The sequence below is a fragment of the Lycium ferocissimum genome, chromosome 1, assembly GCF_029784015.1.
Source record: "Lycium ferocissimum isolate CSIRO_LF1 chromosome 1, AGI_CSIRO_Lferr_CH_V1, whole genome shotgun sequence".
NCBI classification, from domain to species: Eukaryota; Viridiplantae; Streptophyta; class Magnoliopsida; order Solanales; family Solanaceae; genus Lycium; species Lycium ferocissimum.
Window position 1 is genome coordinate 18,639,099 of NC_081342.1, and position 24,375 is coordinate 18,663,473.

At 34.4% G+C, this 24,375-nt stretch overlaps 1 protein-coding gene across 1 annotated transcript; it reads right to left on the reverse strand.

The window, feature by feature from the left end:
• Nucleotides 1-1,439: 1,439 nt before the first annotated feature.
• Nucleotides 1,440-23,805, reverse strand: LOC132062987 (glycine-rich RNA-binding protein blt801-like). The gene is made up of 2 exons (XM_059455440.1): nucleotides 23,501-23,805; nucleotides 1,440-1,620 (listed from the first exon to the last, which is right to left on the reverse strand). The coding sequence occupies exons 1-2, from the start codon at nucleotides 23,803-23,805 to the stop codon at nucleotides 1,440-1,442; spliced, it is 486 nt and encodes a 161-aa protein (XP_059311423.1).
• Nucleotides 23,806-24,375: the final 570 nt, after the last annotated feature.

Here is a 24,375-nt window from a genome sequence, read left to right on the forward strand (position 1 = left end):
GTGTATATTTTGTGTTGGATTCTCAATTTTGCAGGCGAAGATATATAGAAATTAGTTACAAATTAAGCTACTAGGAAATAATAAGCAGAAAATTTGATTCTAGTACTTTATGCGTAGGATTACAAAGGGGACTATCCTGATTTCACTCTCACTATGTGGGTATGTTTCCTGGAACTGCCGAGGGAGATATTGTAGCATTATTTATGAAAAGAGGTAATACTCTGCGTGGTCAATACATTGGAACGCCAAGCTTGCACCAATTCTATACGGTGTAAGTTAAATATTCTTTCTTTCAGAAGCATATATAATCTAGTCTCTTAAATCACTCATAAAATTATGTTTTATTAAAAGCTCCTCCTCACTTTCCATGTCTCCATTACAGGAAGTATTTTGTTCAGGACTTGCATATATATTATTTGCAACCACTCGTAACAAATGAACTGAATCCTGTGTTCCTCACAGCGTTTAGTCCTCTCAACATGGTTAGAGTAGTTGTGATAGTTTATTCATCATCCGAGAATAAATAAACTTGGGCAAGTAATTCTTATATATAGCCCTAAAACTTTTATAAGATAGTTAACCACAAGACTAACTAATGTAAAACTTTTTGCAGGCTATACTGGGTGCATATGTGATTATTTTAGGCCTTTATGCTGTCGTATGTGGAAAATGGGGATAACAACGAGGACGATGTTCCTTCACCAGACGATCAACCACAAATAGAGGGACAATCCATAGAAGAACAAGTGGGGTCACACACGTGGGACGCACGGAATGTACTTCTCACGCACGGGATGCACGTGTGATGCACGGAATGCCCATGTGATGCACGAGCACGTGACATAGAAGGCGTTTCAGTTTTATTGAATATTCCTGAGACCTATTATTAATAAGATGTTTTTAGGCCACCAATTCCATTTTAAGCTAATATTAATTATTCTTGAAGATGACAAACACCTCGATTGATGAAAATGGCACATAAATAGAGTAAATATTAATGAAGAGAGATTATATTTTAAGACATAAATAATGGTAAAATAGTCAAAAGCTCCTAATTTTATATATTCTGTAAAAGAGAAACATGACAAATCATTTAATATGGGCAATTTGTTTCATACTTATAGTCCCTTGATTTCTCTTCTTGGTTACACGTGTTTATCAAGGTTGGACCAACTGGCTTCATTTTTCTATTTCTATTAGGCAAAATACATCAAATTCACCCCAAACTATACCTGAAAAATCTAGTTCACACTCCAACTATTCGGGCGACCTATTACACACTTAATCATGTAAAAAGTGAATTTAATACCCCCTCAATACACATATAACCAAATCGCATAAAGGAGGGTGTGATACAACTGTCGTCACATGCGGCAAATACACGTCAACGCCACGTTGGATATCTTTTAAATTTTAATTTTATCTTATTTTCCCTTTATTTATTCATCTCCCCACCCCATTTCACTAGAACCACCATATCCGCCACCACCTCCACCACCAATTTCACCACAACCATATCCGCCACCACCAAATTTTCTACCACCAATTTCACCACCACCATATCCGCCACTATCACCACAATCAATTTCACCACCATCATATTCATCATCACTGTCGAACCTACCATCGAACCCACCACCATAAAATAAAAAAATTAACCACAAATTTCACCACTCACAACCAAATCAACCATTAAATCGCTTCACAACTACTGCCACTATAAGAAATTGTAAGCAATCACCATAAATTCAAGATTGCTGCCATTAAACCACCACCATTGCCGCCAGCCCGCCAACCAAATCCACCATTTACAAATCATTATTGATAATTTTTAATAATGTAATATTAAGAACAGGTTAAAGTGAGAGAAAAATAAAAGAAATTGAAGATTGATCGGAAAAAATGAAAGCTTGCCGAAAAAAAAATTTCGGCCAAGATCTGTTACACTATTTCCATATGATGAAGATTCTTGTCCTACAAATCTTATAGGAAGGATAATCCAAATCAGACTTCAAGAATCTTTTTAGGAACAAAAAAAATGAAAAGACAGCTTTTAAAAGTAGAAGTGCAATTGAAAGAAAAAAGTCAAATTATTAGAAGAAGAGGAATTGGTGGTGAACGGTGAAGAAGAGGAATAGTGGTATTTTGATGGTGGTGGTGGTGGGTTTAATGGTGGCTATTGAAATCAGTGGAGGTGGCAACTATTGAAATCTGGTTTTGGTGATATATATGGTGAAGAAGGTGGAGGGGGGAGGGGGCGGCGTGGTGGTTCTAGTGAAATGGGGTTAGAGGTGGCGTGAGGGTGGAGGGGGGGGGGGGGGAGCATGTTAAATGAAGAAGAAGAAGAAGAAGAAAAAGAAAAATAAGAAGAAGGGGAGCGGGTGGGGCTATGCAGTGAAGAAGAAAGGAAGTAGAAAGGGAGGGTTGGGGTGGGGATTATTAAAAAATATTTTTTTTAATTAAAAAAGAAAATAATAAATAAATTTAACGCGCCTCTTTTTTAATTATTTTTATAATTTGTGCCACATCAGCTTGTAGGGTGGTAATAAATTCAGTTTTTAGATGTTCAGGTGTGTAATAGGTCGCCTGTATATTTTGAGTGTGAACTCGACATTTTGGGTATAGTTTAAGTGTGATATATTTTTCCATTTCTATTATATATAAATTAGTTTCACGAGGCCCGGGCAAATTCAAAATATAAAGTAGATATTTTACTTTAAAAAATAATTAATATTACACCTTTTTACTGTATAATAATTAAAATTTCAGATAGGGATATTTTCAATAAATAAAAGTAAAACGTTCATTTCACTCCTTTAACATCTTAACTTTTATCTTTAATGAAAGTATTTACTTCAAAAATGCGAAGCCAAAATCTGAAGTTTATGGCTTCTGAATCCTAACTATTTTAAGTTACTCTGTTCTAAATTAATAATCTATACATACTCAATGAACTCTTAAGATAAATAAAGAGTTTAAACCAAAGATTTACCGATTCCGACCAAACATGTAGCCGATACTTAATTCCGGATTGCTTCAAACTCATTTTGTGTTTATCTTGAACTCATTTAAGATTTAATGTTGTATTTTATTTTCGTCCGTATTAGGCACTCGTATGTTCATCTTCTAGAATCATCTAACACAACAATTTTTTTTCAATAACTATAAATTTATACTACAATTTATAACCTTAATTTTGAGTTTTTGCACAGTTTAACCTTATTAATGATCTTACAAAAATATCAATATAATGTCACGCCCCAAAACCCACCCTAGACGTGACCGGCATCCGACGTCGTGAACAACATCGGAAGAACCTAAACGACATAATAATAACACTTGAACCAGCCAGGTTCAACATTCACCTCCAACAATTTGTAAAATAAATGTAACATCAAGTTCCTTTTTAATAATCTTTCCTTATTAAATTAAATAAAGTTATAAGTAACTGCATATATCAAGATCACAATTATGAAATAAGATCAGTGGAAGTCAATATAAGTAAATAGTCATAAACGTGGCAAACACCCATTAAGTCGTACGAGACTTTGACAATCTACCCACAATTATGATAACTATCTATGGAGCTTCTAAGAGACAAAAATCATCTAACTTCGGGACGCAGCCCGGAAATATAGAATAATAAAAAAAACAGGAAGTGTCCCACGAACAAGGATGTGGGCTCACCAAATCAACAAAGTGACAAGTTCTCCTAAGCGTCGAGAGTATCACGAACCCTTTCTCTCCGTTACCTAACATACCATCAAAAACAACAATGGTATGCACTGAGTACTTCGTCGTACTCGGTGAGTGCTCGGGACAACAAGTATTATAAAAAAAAAAATATAATAATACATAAAGAAATCAGTTAGAAAAGATAGTATAAAAACAGTCATTCCACTTTATGATTCTTAATATCATTTGTTAAACGAGTTACAAAGTCATTAATCAATATAAAAATAAAATATTCAAGATGTGTATCTCAATAAGAATTATCAAAACCGATTACAAAGCCTTTTGTCAAGTTACAACTTCAAATATACCTTTTAAATCAATTAAGATATTCATCAACAATTCCATAAGAGAATAAGAATGTCACACATGCCAATACAAAACCAAGAATCAAGCATATCGCGCGCTAGCGCACCACACCGAACATATAATTCTCGGTGGCTATCCTTCCTCCCGAATAGCTAGGCATAAATCACACCGGACTATGTAGTACGCGGTGGCTATCCTTCCTCCCGAATAGCTAGGCATAAATCACCCCGGTAGCGAACCCAGCGGTGGCCACTCTTCCTCCCGAATGGCTAGGCATAAACCACACTCCAGGTAGCGAACCCGGTAGTGGCCACTCTTCCTCCCGAATGGCTAGGCAATTACCACACTAGGATCCATAGTGACTACCCTTCCTCCCGAGTAGCTAGGCATAGATGCACCGGAATATGAAATCCTCGGTGACCACTCATCCTCCCGAATGGCTAGGCAAAATCACATCAACAAAGTTCATAGCATAAAAGCCGAATTACAATTCATCTAAAGGTAGTCACATCACCATTTACCATTAAGGTTCATTATGCCATATCGTAAAGATAAATCATTTCAAAGAATGTCTTGAAAACGTTTACACTTCTTTAACCAAGATTTCAATGTCATAATTCATCATGAAAACATTAATACCAATCCTTAGCCATCATTATTGATTACCTCTTATAGAGGAAAAACGTTTATAACTTATCTATGTACTTAGAGCATGATACGAACTAGGTTTAATGTGGGCTTGTCCCCTCACGCACATTAACCATAATTAAAGCAAGAAACAGAGTTTCAATTCATGAAAAGTTCACCTTTTTATTCAATGAAGAGCCTTAAAAGAGACATACAAATCACAACCAAATAGTTCATAAAAACCGACCGAAAGAGTATGTTCAAAAGGGACATACAAATCACCTTTATAGTCAAAAATGGTTTTTAAAAGAGACATACCTTAATTCCCGCTCAAGCGTACTTCCCACAATCCAAGAATTATTCCACAATATTTTTAGATAGGAGAGGTTAGAACTCTATCCTATTTCCACCCATAAACCCTTCTTGCCAACGAAAGCTAGGGTTTTCATCACCGGAACGTGTTCTTGAACGACAGCTTCATGAATCAATCATGGATTCTAATCTCATAGGACAACCTACACTAGTCTAAACCCTTTCAATAATATCACAAAATTCAAGGATCATACCTTATTGAAGGAATATTAACTTCTCCCAAACGTCCCTTTCTTCTTCTCTTTCTTGGGTTTCAAGAATCTGGGGTTTTTGAAAGATGAACTAGTGTTAATTTGATGCTAGATTGATGAAGTAATGATGGGAATTGATCGAGAACTCACCTTATATGTTTTGGGGAAACCCTAGGGTTATTTCCTCTCAAAAAGTCAACCAAAACGAAGTGGGAATGAATATAACGAAGTTAGGCTTTTATAAATTTCGGGAAAAATCGTTTCAGGCATAAAATGGCACAGTGCGTCGCACAGGCCGTTGCCCGGGCGGCGTACACGATATCCATTTCGACGGCATCAAAATTTTGAGTTTTAAAATTTGGCAGGGTGCCGCCGGGCGCCGCGCGCAAGCGCGCCTAATTTTCGCGACCTTGAGACAATGCTCAGTAAAATGGGTATAACTCCTAGCACCGAGCTTCTTTAGAGCTGGGCAACCTACCGTTGGAAAGTTATTTCGAAGACCTACAACTTTTATTGAGGAAGTTTCCCAAATTCTGTGCTATTTTCACGAAACTGGCATAGAACTCAGACCTACTGAAATTTAGACGAGTTTGAGAACTCTTACAAACTTCACTATTTGGGTTGACTTCAAAACAACTGCTTATCACCCAAATTCATCCCGAATGGATTAATATAGCCAAAATATCCCCTTATTACTAGTTTTACACTTTCACACCTAACCCAAATTTACTGGATGTTACATATAATAATTAAAATACATTGATAAAGTAAAAAAAAATTCAAAATTATACCTAAAAATAATTTTAGGACAAATCTTTATAATCACATACAAGCTCAACTAAAGAAGTAAAATATTAGAAGTTTAAGAAAAGATATAGTATGACCTCATAAATGCTCTAGTTGTAAAAGAAAATTTCGCTCCGAAGTTGCATAAATTTTATCAGAATGTATAAGGGAAAAATAATAATTTTTCCCCCGTCCCAAAATAATTTGTCACGTTTCATTTTTCAAAAGAAAAATTGAATTGATTAATCTTGGAGCTAAATTGGATTAGATCAATTTAATATTTAAAATTAAAATTTAGATATTAAAATTATATGAAAAATACTATAAATTGCAATTCTCCTCTTAATATATCACCTTTTTTTTTTTTGAAAAATATTGATTAATATTTATTTAATTTGACCCTCAAAAAGTGAAACATGATAAATATTTGAGAAAAAGGACTACAAATTAATTTAAGAAGGAGCAAAATAGAGATTCACAAACTGTTGCTATGATATTACTAATATCTAGTACCAATTACAAAGGTGCACGTGGAAAATGCTTGAAGAAAGAGAAATTTGCAAGCAAAAAGTAGCAACTTATGCGACTACCCCTGTGTGCTATCCCAAAAAAAAAAAAAAAAAAAACTACCCCTGTGGATCCCTTTAAGATGTGAGGACGACAAATCTTGTGGATCCTTGCTTATATAGAGTAGTAATGTCCAAAAGAGACAAACATAGTAATGAATACTTATATCAAAAGATATATAAATTATACATTTTAATCAATTATTTTTTTATCTCACGTGGACATATGTCATAGTACTGAATATTCATTCTCTTCTCATGTATACATGTATGCACTTCAATTTTAATTCTCTGACACATTTATTTTCTCCGTGAATGTTTACTTGTCCACTTTTGACTTTTCACGTTCTTTAAGAATTAATAAATGAAGTACTCCCTCTGTCCCATATTACTTGGCCACATTACTAAAAATATATGTCCAAATTACTTACTCATTTACAAAATCAAGATAAAATTAATTAAATTTTTCCCACTTTACCCTCTCCGTCCCATATTACTTGGCTACTGAATATTTATTATCTTCTCATGTATACATATATATATATATACGCTTCAATTTTAATTCTCCGATACATTTATTTCCTCCATGCACTTTTACTTGTTCACTTTTGACTTTTCACGTTCTGTAAGAATTACTTAACGAAGTACTCCCTCCGTCCCATATTACTTGGTCACATTACTAAACTACTTTTTTTCCCATGTGGACATATGTCATAGTACTGAATATTTATTCTCTTCTCATGTATACACGTATGCAATTTAATTTTAATTCTCCGAAACATATTTATTTCTTTCGTGCAGTTTTACTTCTTCACTTTTGACTTTTCATGTTCTTTAAGAATTAATAAATGAAGTACTCCCTCCGTCCCATATTACTTAACCATATTACTAAAAATATATGTCCAAATTACTTGCTCATTTACAAAACTAAAATAAAATTAATTAAATCTTTCCCATCTTACCCTGTCCGTCCCATATTACTTGGCCACATTACTTGTTCATTGACAAAATCAAAATAAAATTAATTAAATCTTTCTCATATTCCCTTAGTAATAAATGTTTTTTAAAATAGTCAATTTTCATTAGAATGTATTTATTGGAGAGAGATAGGGTAAGATAGTAAATTATATCTTTTATTTATGATTTCTTAAGGGGCGTGCAAAAGGGAAAGTGACAAATAATATGGGACGAAGGGAGTATATATTTTACCATAATATTCATATTTATTAGTGTAAGTCTCAATAGACTTGTAAAATGATTTGAAAATGAGTAATTAATGTGAAGGGTAAAATTAATAATAAGAAGAATTTTTTTTTTCTCTTGATATGTTAACGTGAATAAGTAAAAGTGAACGGAGGCAGTGCCTTTTATCCCCGTTTCCTTCTTTGTCAATACTTTAAATGTGAAGAGAGGACGAACAATAGCATTGTAAATTTGTACCAAAAGTTATATAAATTGTACACCTTAACTAACTACTTTTTTATCCCACTTGGACATATGTCTACTGAATATTTATTCTTGTCACGACCCAAATCATGGATCATGCGGGCACCCACACTAACCCTCCCTGGTGGGCGAACCCTTCAGATAACTACCTTAATTTGATACAACATGCGGAATAAATACTTTTATTATAAGAAATTTCCAAAATGCGGTCTGACTCATACAAGAGCTTCTAAGAAGTTTACAATTTGAATGAATATGATTTCAACCGGATACGACTTGGCTTAAGGATAGAGAACAACAAATCTAAGGAGAGACTCTGGGTTGCAATAGCTCACCCAAACGTCTTTGACGAATGCCTCGAAACGGTCGTGAGACTCCGAACATCACACAGAAAATAACTCACACTCCGGAAGGAGTGTAGCAAGAGTAGTATGAGCACAACACTAGGCTCGTAGGTATCATAGGCCGACAATGGTTGGTTCACGCATATAAACAAGAAGCAACTAACAAGTAGCGGATAAGTAATCAAACACGGTCGCACATCTAGCACGTGAGAAAGTCTTGCATTAACGATAGTCACGGGGATCTCAATATCTCGGATTATAAGCCTAGGGAGAATTCTATAAACCTCGATTCCATCCAACCTTTAAAATAAATACTCACAAACAACAACTCAGTAATTCACAAATCAAGAATCAATCAGAGAATGTGCCATGCAATGACATGAATGACCATTCAAATGGAGTGCTATGCAATGCAATGCAATGTCGTGCTATGTAAATGTTATGCAATGCAGTAGTCACCTCTCACACTCCACTCCTGTACACACATGCTATGGCAATGCCTCATAGTCATGACCCGTGGGGGACCCGGCGAAGTCCATGTACCACTCGCTCGAATATAACCTCGGATCACGAGCACACTCTCCCGATCCCGCAAAGACCTCGAGCGTCGGACACTCCATCGTTCCCCGGCAAGAAACCTCGGGCAACAAACACTCACAATCTCGGCGAAAACCTCGGAGTCTCTGTCACTCTCGATCTCACGGCAAAAACCTCGGGTCTCTCAATCACTCTCCTCGCCATTATAACAACATAAGAGTAATATGAAAACGCATGTGCATGATATCGGTCTCGATTATATCACCAATATGCAATAAACAAGTACAATTCATATTATTGCCCACGGCTCAATCATCAATATTACCCTTCACTTTCATAAGGTGAGGGAGCTAGTATGTGATAAAGATACAACTAGGTGATAATTACATCACATAGCACATAGAATATGGGATGCATGCCCTCGCGTGGAATCAACCTCAATAATCACCGCAATCATAGGTTCCATAGATTCATACTAGGAATTGCAATTCAATATTCAATTCTCGGTAATAACCTTCCTCTTCCATATGACCAGGCGGGAGAACAAGAGAGAGAGAATTATATCAAATACATGAAATCACAATACAATGACAGCTCACATAACAATATCGTAATAATGGCGACAGCCCACATAACATATTACAATAATGGCGACAAGCCCACATAACAGTATCACAATAATGGCGACAAGCCCACATAACAGCTGGCAATACCAACCTAGATGGAATTTACCTCCACACCATGCCGAAGGCCTATCATGCTTTCCCCGTCAATCACTACTATTTACATACGTTTCGCTAACCGGAGTCTAGACATAAAGTGTAAACCGTAACCTACCTCGATACGAACGTGTGTCACGAACTTTCACGCCAAAGCTTTTTCCTTGACCGTGCTTCCGATCGGACCAGGTCTTTAGTGCTTATTCGTCACACAATATGTGTACGCTACCCAATAATACTTTAACCTATATTAAGACGCCAACAACTATGGTTAAGCTACGGGAGATTCAAACGTATTCTAACGTTAGTAACTCCTTTCTAGATGTTTAGGCGATGTTTTCTCTTGTATCTAAACCAACCACATACTACCAATACAACATCAATAATTATGTGTTCAATACCAATCCGGACAGCCCACACAATAACATGCAATAACGATTCACATACGGCTTCGACATTCTCAAGTTAATTTTATTAGTTTGTAGCCTTAACGTTTGCATGTAACAACTTATAACAGCCCATCCAACATACAATATGATGTATCCTCTTAACTTATAATTATTCTTTCCAACTTAATGAAAACACAAGTCCAAAACAGTCCACTACCACAACATGTCCAAAAGCAGTCTCTAACAAGCAACATAACGATGTTCGAATTCTTGCAAACGTTTACGAACATACTAAGCCAACCACATGCGATTTTTATACATCATTTCATGTCTTCTTTTCATATAATTTCAGCAAGTTATGACCAGCTATCCACAAGACAAGTACAACATCAATTCATACGCAACTACGCTATATCGTCATTTCTATAATCCTTACAACAATTCTCAAACGACTTTAGTTTCAACTCCAACCATTAAACACCTTCATTTCCATCATAAAATTCATGATAATAACAATCAAAATATCAAGTAAAAACAGTTCACTAACTTCTTCTCAAAACAGTCCACACACGGCTACACCATGCTTCAACATCTCTCACATAAAATCATAGATTCAACCATTTTCATACTAACATAACTTCACCTTTAACCTTCCAATTCTTTTCATTCTTTTTACCATGAGATCTATGATAGTAACAACCATATTTATTAAAGAAAATCAGTCCATTAATTCCACCAAAACAGTCCCTACGGCCAACTAACATTCCAACACCAACTTTCATGATTTTATGCATGCGATTCATGTTCGTCAAGTTACAACCATACTTCAACACATATAACCCCATAACTACTATCATGTTCCAACATCAATACACCTTATTTCATGCATACAACTTATATTCACACATCTACATCACCCTTAATACTTGAAAAGAAAGTTAGATCTTACCTTGACAACTTGACTTCTCTACTTGGCTAGAGTTGGTGACTTGAGATGGAAAATGGTTCTTGTTGCTCCAAAGACTATCTTCACGTTTTAGGGACCTTCTAAAGGGTTGAAACACCTTGGGAAATAACTTTTGGATCAAGACTCAAAGGGCTCAAAAATCAGCCCTTGGCCGTGAGCTCTCCCCTCTCCTCTAGGTTTTCTTTCTTTGTTGTGAAGTTGAAAATGAATGTAATGGCTGATTCCTTAGTCATTATTTGGTTAAATTATGATGCCTACAAGTTGGACACAACACATGCTCCACTCATGACATTGAGCACTCAATTACTTTACACAAAATTTCAATATTTTTCTCACAACTTTCGGCCATATGCCTCCTTGGCCGACCCCCTTTGTTCCCTTTCTTCTTCTTTTCAATTGTTTACAAGACAATCTTAGGTGTGTTGAATGATTCATGCACCACCCTTTGTCTATTGTAATCATACAAGGATGAATGTCAATATTTAAGTGTGCAAGTATTCTTCCTAACATGTGTGTCTTCATAAAATAATGCATGCTTTCATAAAGTGATAGATGCCCTCAATATTCAAATGCATGCCTCAACTTTTTCTCCCCCAATTTCAGCCACCTTGGCCGAACCTCACCTCTTATTTTCTTTCAATTTGGTTGTCCACAATATGATGTAAGTGTAGTGGATGAATTAATGTTTAAATGTATATTTGTATGTCTCCCGTAATAGTCTTATTTAAGATGACTTTGAGTCATCTTTTGGACATGGCATGTTAATGCTCATATTGGCTCATTGTTGCCACTAATTTTAACTTAACACCACAATTAAGTAGTTCCTAATTTCCATTAATGCTTCTATACCAAACAAAATTTGTAGATAAATTGTGACTTCAAACGAAATCGGAAGTTAAAGTCTCTACTTTGTATCTTGAGATAGTCTTAATACTCAGCCAGACTTGAATCATCCATATCTCCTTACCCCGATATCATTTTGACGAGCTGTTTGTTGCGTTGCAAACTAGACTCGATGAACTTAATTTTAGGCTTTTGAAACACCTTAAAACTCCTCATATACTAGGAGATGTGCCTCCTACAATATAGGCTAAAATCGGGTCCGAGATTTTACGAAATTGTTCCGATTCATTTCGTTTAACTTCTAATCCTCTTCCAACCTCATGTAACCTCTTATACATACATATACACAGTCATTACATCCATAACAATTCATATACATGTCTCGAAGGGTCCGTAGAATCACAATAACCATAAGTAGAACTCACAAAGCTTCGACGAAACTCGAATCGAAAAAGTATATTCCTATCTTTTGTCCATCTTCTATATCATTACTAATAATCTCAAATACTTTAAAAGGTCACTCACATTACCTCATATACATACTCATAACGCGATTTCAAATCCTTTAGGTTACGGTGTCACCTCGAGATACTTAAGACAACCATATTTATAACGATATTCTTACTAACTCGATTAACTTTCCTTGAACCTTCTTAACTCATTCTTTCTTGTTTTAATACAAGTAGCAGGATTATTATGGAGTGTGACATTCTCCCTCCTTTAGAACATTCGTCCTCGCATGTCAAATGAGGACTAAAACTCGTCAATTAAATAACCGAATCACCCGTTATCGCGGACTATAGACAAGAAGATTTGACCACGAAAAGGGTGTTTTAGGAATATTATGCCTAAAAGTGCTAAACGACCAAATGGGTCGTTACAATTCTCTTCTCATGTATACATGTATGCACTTCAATTTTAATTCTCCTACACATATTTATTCCCTCCGTGCACTTTTACTCGTGCACTTTTGACTTTTCACGTTCTTTAAGAATTAATAAAATAAAGTATATATTTTATCACAATATCCATATTATTGGTGTATAGTCTCAATAACCTTAGAAAATGAGTTGAAAATGAATAATTAATGTGAAGGGTAAAATAAGAAGAAAAAAATTTTCTTTCTCTTGATATCTTAACATGGACAAGTAAAAGTGAAGCGAAGGAGTGGCTTTTATTCCCGTGTCCTTCTTTGTCACTACTTTGCTGATTTTACTCTTATTTGTATTCTCTGATTATTGTTTCTTTGCATTTATAAAATGTATTACTTTATATTTTCATTTCGGAATTAAAATTTGGTGATTTACCATATAACATATATCTTTCTAATTTTGATTCTTTTTCCTTTTATCTATAATTGTTAGTATAAAAAATTATAATGTAACTAATTTACCCCTTATTAACATATTTTTTAATTAATTGAACAAAAATATTTAATTAGTTTTTTTAAAAAAAAATCAAATATATACAACAGTGGTTCTTATGTTTGGATCTGAACGGTTAGTTAATTGAGATGTCTATCAACCTGTCGATATACAGGTAAGATATTAAAGAATTTAAAGGAAAAAATCTAGAATCAAAATATTAATTTTCCCTCATATTCTTACTAATTTTCTTTTTCACATCGATGTACAACTTTCATTGTCATGATAATGAGAAAAAAGTCCGACTCTTTCCATCTCAAAGACTTAATTTCATCATATGTTTTTAATTTTTAAACTCCATTTTTTAATTATATCTAAAGTTATGGTACATAAAATACATTTTGTATATGTTGCTATATATAATAACAATTAGAATGTTTTTAAAAGTTATTTACAAAATACAAACCTTAAAGACTAGCTACTTAGAGTGAATAAACATGTTCGGCCCGTGCATCGCACGGGCAATTTGAATTGACCAAAAAGCCCTCTCTCTCAAATAGTATTTTCCGTATTACCCGTCTATTGCCAAAAAGGTGTGCTTCAGCTTTTTAATCCCGCGGGCCCTATTTGCTTTTCCTTGCATTTGTTTGGATAAATTTAGGCCCCGTTTGTCCATCGATATCAAAAAAAAAAATCACATTTTTTTGGAATTTTGGAGTTGGAGTTGTGTTTGGCCATAGTTTTTGAAATTGTAGTTTTTGGTGAAATGTAGTTGTAAAAAAGTGAAAAAAATTTAAAAAATAAATTTTTTGAGTTTTTGGTATTCCGAAAGTTGTATTCGGAATTTTCATGGCCAAACGTTGATTCCGGAAAAAGGTAAAAAAAAAATCCGAAAAAAAGTGAATTTTTTTTATGGCCAAACAGCACCTTAATATTTTGTGCACCCCGTTTCTTATTTTGCCTGACAATTCATTTGCCTTTTCAATCAGTTAGTTTTCTTCCCCCTTTTTTTTTTTTTTCATTTCATTATAAAAATTCTGTAATTTTGTATATCAAATAATTTATGTAGCTCCACTTACCAATATTTGTATTTTTCCCTCTAGAAAACTTTTGTACCTCTCAGTTTATAATTTATATGTGGTAAATTTATATATGACTTTTACTACCTTTATGATAAAAAGAAATAATGAAGTTTTGTTTTGTCTTAGACTATAACAATTTCAATATTTAATATCCTAAAAATTCTTAGATTAGTTTTAAAGTTTCACTGAAACTGATGCGTTAATTTTTAATTAAAAATATCAAATAACTAAAGTTTATGTATGAAAACTTATGATAGTGAAATTATAAATAAAGGATAGAATAATTATTTTGTACTACATCTATCCCATTGTATATAGCACAATTCCTATAAGGAGATTCTAACAAGTATTTCACTATGAAGTTCAAATTTATTTTATTAACTTTCAAATTATGGAACTTGAAGTTCGATATTTAAAATAAAAATTAAATAGCTTGACCAAACGAGAGGTTATAGTACTTTTATAACTTAATGTTGAATTTAATTATTTGTCAGCACAAATTATCCATGATTTATCCTTAAACTCATAACTTAATAATAAATATCTAGATAAATTATTGTTTTATCAATGATTATATAGAGATATTTTAATCATTTGATTTTCATCCTAATTTTATATCCTTTAATTACACTGAATAATCATGAAAAATATACTTTTAAAAAGAATTATATTCACCGTGTTGGGAGCACGGGCTCCATCTTTTGAATGCATTAGCCCCACACGAAACTTTTAATTGTCTTTCATAGCCATTTAGCTTTCTTCCCAATCTAGCTAACCATGGGAATGCTATGATTATTTAAGCCAAAATAGTTGTAAGATCTATTGATGGATAATAAGAGTTCATTCTTAATTTTGCACCGGGAAGAAATAAGAAAATAACAGAGGTAGAAAGAAAGTTTTAATATGAAATTAAAAGGGGAAAACTTAATCAAAGGCTTCAATCAAGATTTTAAGCAACAATGAACTATAAAGTTCTGTTGTAAGCAAAAGCAAAACCATGTCGTAACATTAACTAAAAGCTACTAAAGGGATAAGCTGGTCAATGCACATTACACGTGTTTTCTATCTTAAGCGGGAATAAAACTTTTGTTGGGAAAACCACAAAATAAAATCAGTACAATAATAATTAATATTATTTACTTAGCAAAATAAAATAACAATACTTGAAAATAAATATTACTACGATAATATATTTAATAAATATGACTTGAGTCGTGCTATGCACTATTCTAAGAAACTATTTCAGTAATGTGAAATATTTTCCCAGAATTAAATAAATCCTTCTCTAAATTTAATTAGAGGATACAGAAATCAGCAAAATTAAATTAATACCAGCAAGTTATGTAAGGATAATAAAAGAAAGAGCAACTAACTTATTTTTTGGGGAAATATTTTAGAAAGAGGGGGACGTTAGATGCTATATGAAAGGAGGGGGATTCTGTTTTTTTGTTTTTTTCACTTTGCTGGAGGAATTGTGAGCCTATTTATAGGCTAAACGGAAAAGGGCCAAATATACCCTCGTATTATTGGAAAAGGGCCAAATATACCCTCGTATTATTGGAAAAGGGTCAAATATACCCTCGTATTATTGGAAAAGGGTCAAATATATCCCTCGTTATACTTTGGGTCCAAATATAGTCTTGTTGTAATACTTTGAGTTCAAATATACCCCTGCCATTATACTTTGGCACAGAAATACCCCTCATTTTAACGGAGGGACACATATCATCATCCTATTGACCTATTTTAAACTAATCCCTAATTAATTAAAATTCAACCTCTCAATATCCAATTAAAAGACCCATACCCATATCTGAAAAATTCAAAACAAGCTTCAATGAGCTTGTTCAATGGCTGCTTCTTCATGATGGTGATTATGCGTGCCCTAAATTTCCAATTCTTTATTCTTGATATTCCTATACACATTATAACACAAAATCCCTCCTTCCTTGTCCTTCCCATTATCTGTATACCACAAAGTCTCAAGCTAAGGACTAAATTTCTCATCAACAATTTTGAAGACTCTAAACTCCCTCCTCCATCTCAACGTTTTTTGCAACATCTTGAACGAATCGTACACGCCATAATTCTTGGCTTTCAAGAAATTCATCAAAACGATATCCGTGCTCGGATTCCCATTAATTGACAGTAAAGGACACCCCATAAAGAAATGTTACTCAAATCCTCTGTAATACTCTTAACAGATAGCAACTTATTTTTATTTTTACCTCAATATATCCACTAAGAATTGCATCTTCCACCGAGAAATATTTCACTGCTTCTTCTTCAGTGAAAGAAGCAGCCATTGAAGAAGCTCATTGAAACTTGTCTTGAATTTTTTGGATATGAGTATGGGTCTTTTAATTGGATATTGGTCATGGGTTGAATTTTAATTAATTAGGGATTAATTTAAAATAGGCTAATAGAATGATGACACGTGTCCTTCCGTTAAAATGAGGGGTATATGTGTGTCAAAGTATAACGGTAGGGTATATTTAAACTCAGAGTATAACGATAGGAATATATTTGGACCCAAAGTATAACGAGGGGTATATTTGACCTTTTCCGATAGTACAGGATACATTTGGTCCTTTTCCATAGGCTAAATGAATTGCTTAGCCATGGACAAGTGTCCATCTATGTGTCAACATTTGCATTATAAATGGACACCTCTCTCTTTCTTTTCATGAGAAATTGACACATAAAATTTCATTTGCCACTTCTCCCAGTATGTCATTTTGTAAAATATTAAAAAAACCTTTAAAATATCACAACAACTTTCAGATTCAAGAGGTATGCGCTCTATTTCATTGTAAGCTTAATTTAATTACTATTTTGATCACAAGATTTATTTCATAAATAAATTATAATTTATATTAATTGGAATCCCAGGAATATGAGACAAAAATATATATTTGCGATTGTCTTAGCACAAAAATTTGGAAATTATGTAACATAGAAGGCTATTGGAAGAATTCTCACATATAAATACGCCGGGGCATAACCTCGCTAGTTACTATTATATATAAGAGGGAATGTGAGGACTTTTGTAGTCCTCACAATAATTTCCCAAATTTTAAAAAAAAAATTCATTAATTACTTTTATGTCCTAATTTTATTTATTTAAGTCAACTTTTTGTTTTTTGTTTTTAAAAGTCTACTTTTCAAAAGTTTTATCGAGCGCAGGGACTTTTGTAGTCCTTACAATAATTTTCAAATTTTTTTAAAACTTTTTAATTAATTACTTTTAGGTCCTAATCTTATTTATTTATGTCAATTTTTTTGTTTTTATTTTTAAAGTCTACTTTTCAAAAGCCTATCGAACCTCCTACCTCATTTTTCACGTTCTTTGATTTTCGATTGGTGCTCGATATCCGCATTTGAGCCCAATTAATCCAGATAATTCGCCCGCATCGCGCCTATTCGGGGAGCGCTTCCTCCAAAGATTTTTTTTCCGTATCCATGTTCGAACCCCTAATCCCTAATTAAGAGAGGAAGCGAGCTCCATCTCGTTGCACAAGTTAAATTATGTATTTGTCTTAAAAGTTCATTAACTATGTATAGATTATTTATTTAGAACTAAATAACTTCGTAAAATTAGGATACATAAGTTATAATGTCAAATTAAGTTCCAAATTTGATTTGAATTAAATAATTTCACCAAAATGGAAGTTAAAATATTAAAGGAGTGGAATGAAAATTTTGCTTTTATATAACTACCCACTTGTGGGACTACAATGGGTATACGGTTGTTGTTGTTGTTGTACACTTGTACTAACACAAATTATATTTCTTTAGTTAAAATATCAGCTTTTATATCTTGAATCTAAGCCCGGGCCTCACATAACTAGTAATTAAGATAAGGCTAAAAATGATGTATCATCCATCGTATCATTAAGTAGGTATATTAATATTGCTATTTCACAGTATATAACAACTACACCTTTTGCAAGCAGAATTAACCTTTTAAGTTCCAATCCGTCCTAGAGGATTTCATAATAATTGGCTCTTAATTATTAGGTACACTGTGTATCAGCAAGCTAAGGTCATGTTCTTTTAATTGACGGAGAAAAAATGGGCCTACTATTTTTTTTTGACTAATAGCCCGTTTGGCCAAACTTCTAAAATCATTTTATTTTGAAAAATACTTTTTTTAAAAAGTACTTTTTGTGAGAAGTAGTTTGTGTTTGGCCAATTAATTTAAAAAACACTTTTGAGCACCAATTAGCATTTGGCCAAGCTTTTAAAAAGTGTTTTTAATTATATTTTTCTCAAAACTATTCAAAAGAATAAAGGGCTGGGGCAGAGGGGCTGGTCACAGAGGGGGTGGGGCCAGAGGGGGTCGTGGTCTAGTAGATGAGCCTGACGACCAAATACCAGTTCCAGCTCCAGTCCAGCAGCCTCTGTCGACTTCAGAGATCCCGTCGACACCTGTATATACGCCGAATTTATTTTCAGATCACATGTGTTGTTTATCGCCTGCACAACCTCCAGTTCGTCATCCGCAGGGTGAGCGACCAGCTCGTGATCTACAGGGTGGCACGGTGCTGGACTTCGATTTCTTATTCGAGGAGTTCGACATGTCTCCGTGTCCAGGGCCCGCTCAGGCGACTGCTAAGGATCCATCTCAGGAGCCCTCTAGCGCCCATCTCAGGAACTCGTCGACAAACGACTTTGATTTTTTACAATTAAATAATGTATTAAATTAATTGTTTATATGTTATTTTATGTTTAGTTTAGCATAAAACTAGACTATATTGTTTATATGCTATTTCAGGTTCATTCATCCGCGCCTGTGGACCCATCTCCTGCTCCGGCACTATCTACATCTCGGCTCTGGGGCCCACCCAGGAGACAGCTGAGGAGCCAACTCATGAGCCCTCTAAGGAGCCCTCTAGCCTGCGATCTCAGAAGCCCGCCAACACACATGTTTAATTTTTTACAATAAAATAATGTATTAAATTAATTGTTTATATGTTATTTTATGTTTAGTTTAGCATAAAACTAAACTAAATTGATTATATGTTATTTCAAGTACATTCTTCTGCGCCTGTGGACCCGTCTCCTGCTCCGATAGAGTCATCTCCTAAAGATTACATTTTGGCCACCGTTATCTCCCATAGGAAGCATATTTTGAACAAGCCTCCTAGGAAAGGAACGCAGGATGATCACGCCATACAGCATGTACAGATTAAGAGGAGGAAGGGGGATAGAGATGATGGTGAGAGTGGTGGGGTTCGCCTTAGGCCTAAGTTTATTCTAAAGCCTCCCACGGTGCAAATAGAAAAATGATGTTTTTCTCCCAAGATACAACAAACCACTCAGGAATCTTCTAATGTGTACTCAAATAGAAGTTTCTGAATTTTTTTTAATCTCTCAACTGCTTTTTATAGAAATTCAGAATAAGAAGACAAACAGACCCTTGAAGAGAATGAAATTATGAAGAGCCTAAAAATCCAGATCTCAAATATTAATTTATTGCAGCAATGAGCAGGGGCGGATGGAGCATTATAATTTGGGGTTCAATTGAACCCCAAAATTTCGATGCGGTATATAAATTTATATGTAAAAATTTACTAAATTTACAATAAATAGTAGATATGAATCCATAACTTTAGAAATATAATGGTTCAATGCTAAAAAATTTAAAAGGTTGAACCTCAAGAGTTTAAATCCTAGATCCGCCTCTGGCAATAAGATAGATATTTATAGAAAGTGATCACAGCCTTTCAAGAATGGATGTAGCCTTTAAGATTGGATGACACATTTTTCACAATAAATATGTGGATCTTTTAAAAAATAAATACACCTTTTCACAATATATTGTATCTTTTCGAAAAATTTTATCACGAGCGAGGCACAACTACTATGCCGACATTACTTGTGTAATATTCTTCATAATTTGCCAAGTGAAATAATATGGTGGGTCCTCGTGAACACTCTCTCTCTTACCTACTTTTCCTTTGGTTTTCTATTTTATTTATTTATGTTTCTTTCCTCTCTTCAACAATCCCGTTTCTTCTTCTCGAATTACTATATTTTCTCTCACTGTTACAACCATACCTTCACCTCTAAAAGAAAATAGAAAAAGAAAAGATTGAGACTATCTCAAATTTCTTTTTTCAATTTTCTGTGTTTTTCTGAGTTTTTTTCCTAACATGTGCTAAAGAGTGCACGCTGTTAAGATTTCAGTTTTTAATTTATTTCTGAAAACTAAATGTGGTTCAAGAGTTCAAAAATAAATAGACAAAATACATTTTTAAAAACGAATTTCATTTTGCTATTTTTGGTTCCTATTCTTACATTACAAAATCTGTTTCCAACTAATTGCGTGCTCTTTTTTTTAAAATAGATAATAGCACTCTTAAATCTATTAAGTATTCATAGAAGAAAAACTCAATATGAATCATCTCCAAAACAAAAGAAAGAGGGTAAGTTTTAATGAGTTTACCCTTTAACAAATAAAAGTAAATACAATGGAACAATTGAAATTACTTTGAGTTTTAAGTTTTAAATCCTAAAACTATTACTTTAGATTAAAATCACATAAAGAAAAAGAAAACACATAAAGATGATTGTTAATTTCATAAATGAGCATGACAATGATGAAGCAAAATTCCAATGACAAATTTAGAAATTTTAAGAGTACTTAAAACTTCACTTTTGGTTCTGTATTTATTTTTCTTTTGGTTCTGTAGTTATTGTCAAATTCAGAAATCCATTCAACTTTCCAAAAATAGGAAGAAAGTTCTGTCTTTTGCATACATTGGGAACACAATCAGTAAAAACACTCAGAAAAACAAGAGAAAAATAAAAAACTTGCTAATATCAATCCATCTTTTTCTAATGATTTTAAAAATAGAAGATAAAATCATAAAAAATAAAAAATAAGAGAAGCATATAAATGATTGAATCCGCGACTTAAGTAGTACAAAAAATAAAAAGTTGAACCAAACTAGTACAAAAAAAAAGAAGAACATAAGTAGTATTCACGCACGAAATTCGTGCGTGAAAGGACCAAACTGCAAAAACACAGTTTTGGCCTTTCACGCACGAATTTTGTGCGTGAATGGGGTGACCAAAAAAAAAAAAAAGAATATTGGTATCACGCACTAATTTTGTGCGTTAATGTTGAGGCTTTTTTTTTTTTTTTTTTGCGTTACCATTCCAATCACGTTTTTTTCCATACTTTGGGCAAAGATTAGTCATGTTTTAAAATCCCAAAATATCAATATTTTATATAAAACTTAATTTTTTTTTTTTTTGCGTACAATAATATCGGATCATTACATCAAGTCCACCTAAATGTTTGGATCGTCGTTTTAGGGGTTCTAAAGTGCCAAGTAAGTTTTGAAACTTGTAATATTTATAGGGTTTTGATTTAAGTGTTTTAATAATAATTCATCCAATACGAGAGGTTTATACTAATTAAAAAATAATTCATTTCATTTAATTACAATACTAATTCAAAGCAATACAATAATAAATTACAATAACAATACAATCTTCAAGTTCTAGAGGCTCTATTACTTCGAGACGTGCTTGTACTACCACGGCCTTGTTGCCCACACGAACGCTTATCATGGCCATATTGCTTGCATATAGAGCACTTGCGAGAGTAAGTTCTTTCACTAACATCCATTTGATTGGGTCTACGACTCGTGAGTTAATGCCCATTTTCTAATGTAATCCTTGTTAGCAACCATCGAAAACGGCTCGTTTGACCAATAAGCTTCATTACCAAGTGGGTGGAATTGGCGGAATATGCTCTAAGGTAACTTTGGACCTTGTATTCCCCGCCACATAATTTGTTACCGTTTTTCTCATTCTCTCGAAGCACAGCGACATGAGAACACGGCGTATGGTACGTTGCCACTTACCACAAGTGCATGTTCTTGTTGCCTCATAAACGGTATGCACGTTTCCACCCTTACCGTTATAATAACCCGTCCTAACTTCATACACATGTTGAATTGGGTCATACTCGGTCATTTGGTGACGCTCGCATTTTTGTCTATAATGCTCCATAGTTTTGAAGGGCTTTGGCATCCATGTCCCGCCGTCGGCTAATATCGCTCTAGCTCGCCTTGTCCTAACAACAAATCGCTCCACCACCGCTTGAAAGTCATTCTCACCATTGCGGTGACGGTAGTCCTCGGCATTTCCCAGACAAGCCATTGAAAGACTACGAGTTGTTTGTTGTGAGCATGCCCCATCTTTTCCTCCATCGGCATGAAGCGTCCATTTTTCAACATCGAGCTTCATCAACCAAACGTATGCGGTTCACTCACCTTGACCCGATCGATCCATTTTTGACCATTTTCGTTGTTGATGCTCCATCGCAGCCCCCCCCCACATCAATTTGTTTAGAGTGCCATTATGAAACGTTGATTGCAAATTCGCCTTCAAGTGCCTTAAACAATAGCGATGGTAAGCAAAGGGAGGTCGCCACCCCTGTGAATTATCCATATTGTGCAATATGCCTTTATGACGATCGACAAAGACGCATATGCGGTACGATCCTTAATAACATGAGTTTTCAAATGGGTCAAAAAGATCCCCCGTGTGTCGTTACTCTCGTTAGCGGCAATTCTGCGAAAGCAAGAGGAAATATTGACCCATTGGCATCCATTCCTATTGAAATTAGTAGCTTGATGTCGTAGGCACCATATACACGCGTACCATCTATGGATATCAACGGTCAAGCGGAGCAAAACCATCAATGCATGGTTTGAATGTCCAAAATACGAAGTTGAAGATCTTACCCTCTATAAGTCGCCACTCTACAACGGCCAGGATTAAAATGTTGTAGAGCCGCCATATACCTCGCGGCGATCGAAAAGAAGTATGCCAATTTCCAAAGACCATCTCAAAAGCGCGTCTACGCCGAGAAATCCCTTCTGTTGCTTATAGTTTTACTATATATACGGCTTGAACGTTTCGTATACAATCTTTAATGGGGAACTCGCACAAGTTAAAACAAACCATATTTAGTAATAATCTTTCAATTGATATAAGACATATAATGTACTAGGTAGGATAAGTTACCTTGGCGTTTCGGAATGTCTTTAAGTAACATTGAGCAATCATGTTTGTATCTAAATTATAATGATCTCGCTCGATTTTCTTCCATATTACAAGTGTGTCTTTCGCGGAATTTTGTGATAGCCCACATACCATCGGGCTTAACAATTCCCCGAAGCAACCACTCTCACAGCCTTGATACCGTCGTCTACAAACTAGCCTCCATATCTTTGAGGTTGACTGATCAACCTTAAACTCTCTCATGTCCTTAAAACAATAAATTTTGACAGCCCGTTGCAAAGCTTTTTTGGATGCGAACAACATTCCCTTTGCAAGGTAGCATCGATCTTTGTTGAGATCCTTAGGTTCAATCCAGGTTTTTAAGCGACTATCATAATCTTCTCTTGTGAAGACAAATGCATCATCACGACCTGCAAAGCTATCAAGATAAGGGATATTGTTAGAATGCCACTGAATTGGGCTTTCAGAAGTTGGGTTTTCAGCCATCGGTGGTGGTACGTGGTGGTGCATTGGTTCTTGTTGGTTTTGGCTTTGAGGAATATTGTTGGTCATACCAACTTGAACATCATCATCGTCTTCATCATCGATTTACCTCTGCATTATTAGCTATTTCATCGTCATCACTTGATGATGACTCATAATAATTAGGAAAATCTTCATTATTAAGTGCATTCATCCTCCTACATGAAAAGTAACATATTTTAAATACCAACATCATACATATATATAGATAATTTAATATGAAGGTGATGAACTTCGTTGTTCATAAGCAACGTAAATGGTGTGGAGAATGATCAACTCCACCGAATTGAGAGGATTGACCAACATCCATATTTGGTACCACTGGTGAGTTTTGAGAATAGTTCTATAAAGATTTGAAAACGGTTATTTACCAATTCATACAACAAACACATGCTACTACATATAATAATAATATAAAAACCATATTTACCAATTTGCATTGTGAGCGTGATTAAATTGTCTTTGCTTAGATTTTCCAAATGCAACACTTGACCACTCAAAATGTCTCCATAAGAACTAAAGTCCCCATAAGTG

What these genes read in the sequence shown, in the direction of transcription:
- LOC132062987 (XM_059455440.1), bottom strand. Translation starts at nt 23,805, where the DNA reads ATGGCTGAAAACCCAACTTCTGAAAGCCCAATTCAGTGGCATTCTAAC. An exon ending in AGGCTAGTTTGTAGACGACG is followed by an intron (nt 1,621 to 23,500) that starts GTATCAAGGCTG and finishes GTTCGATGGTAG; the next exon opens with GTTCGACAGTGATGATGAAT.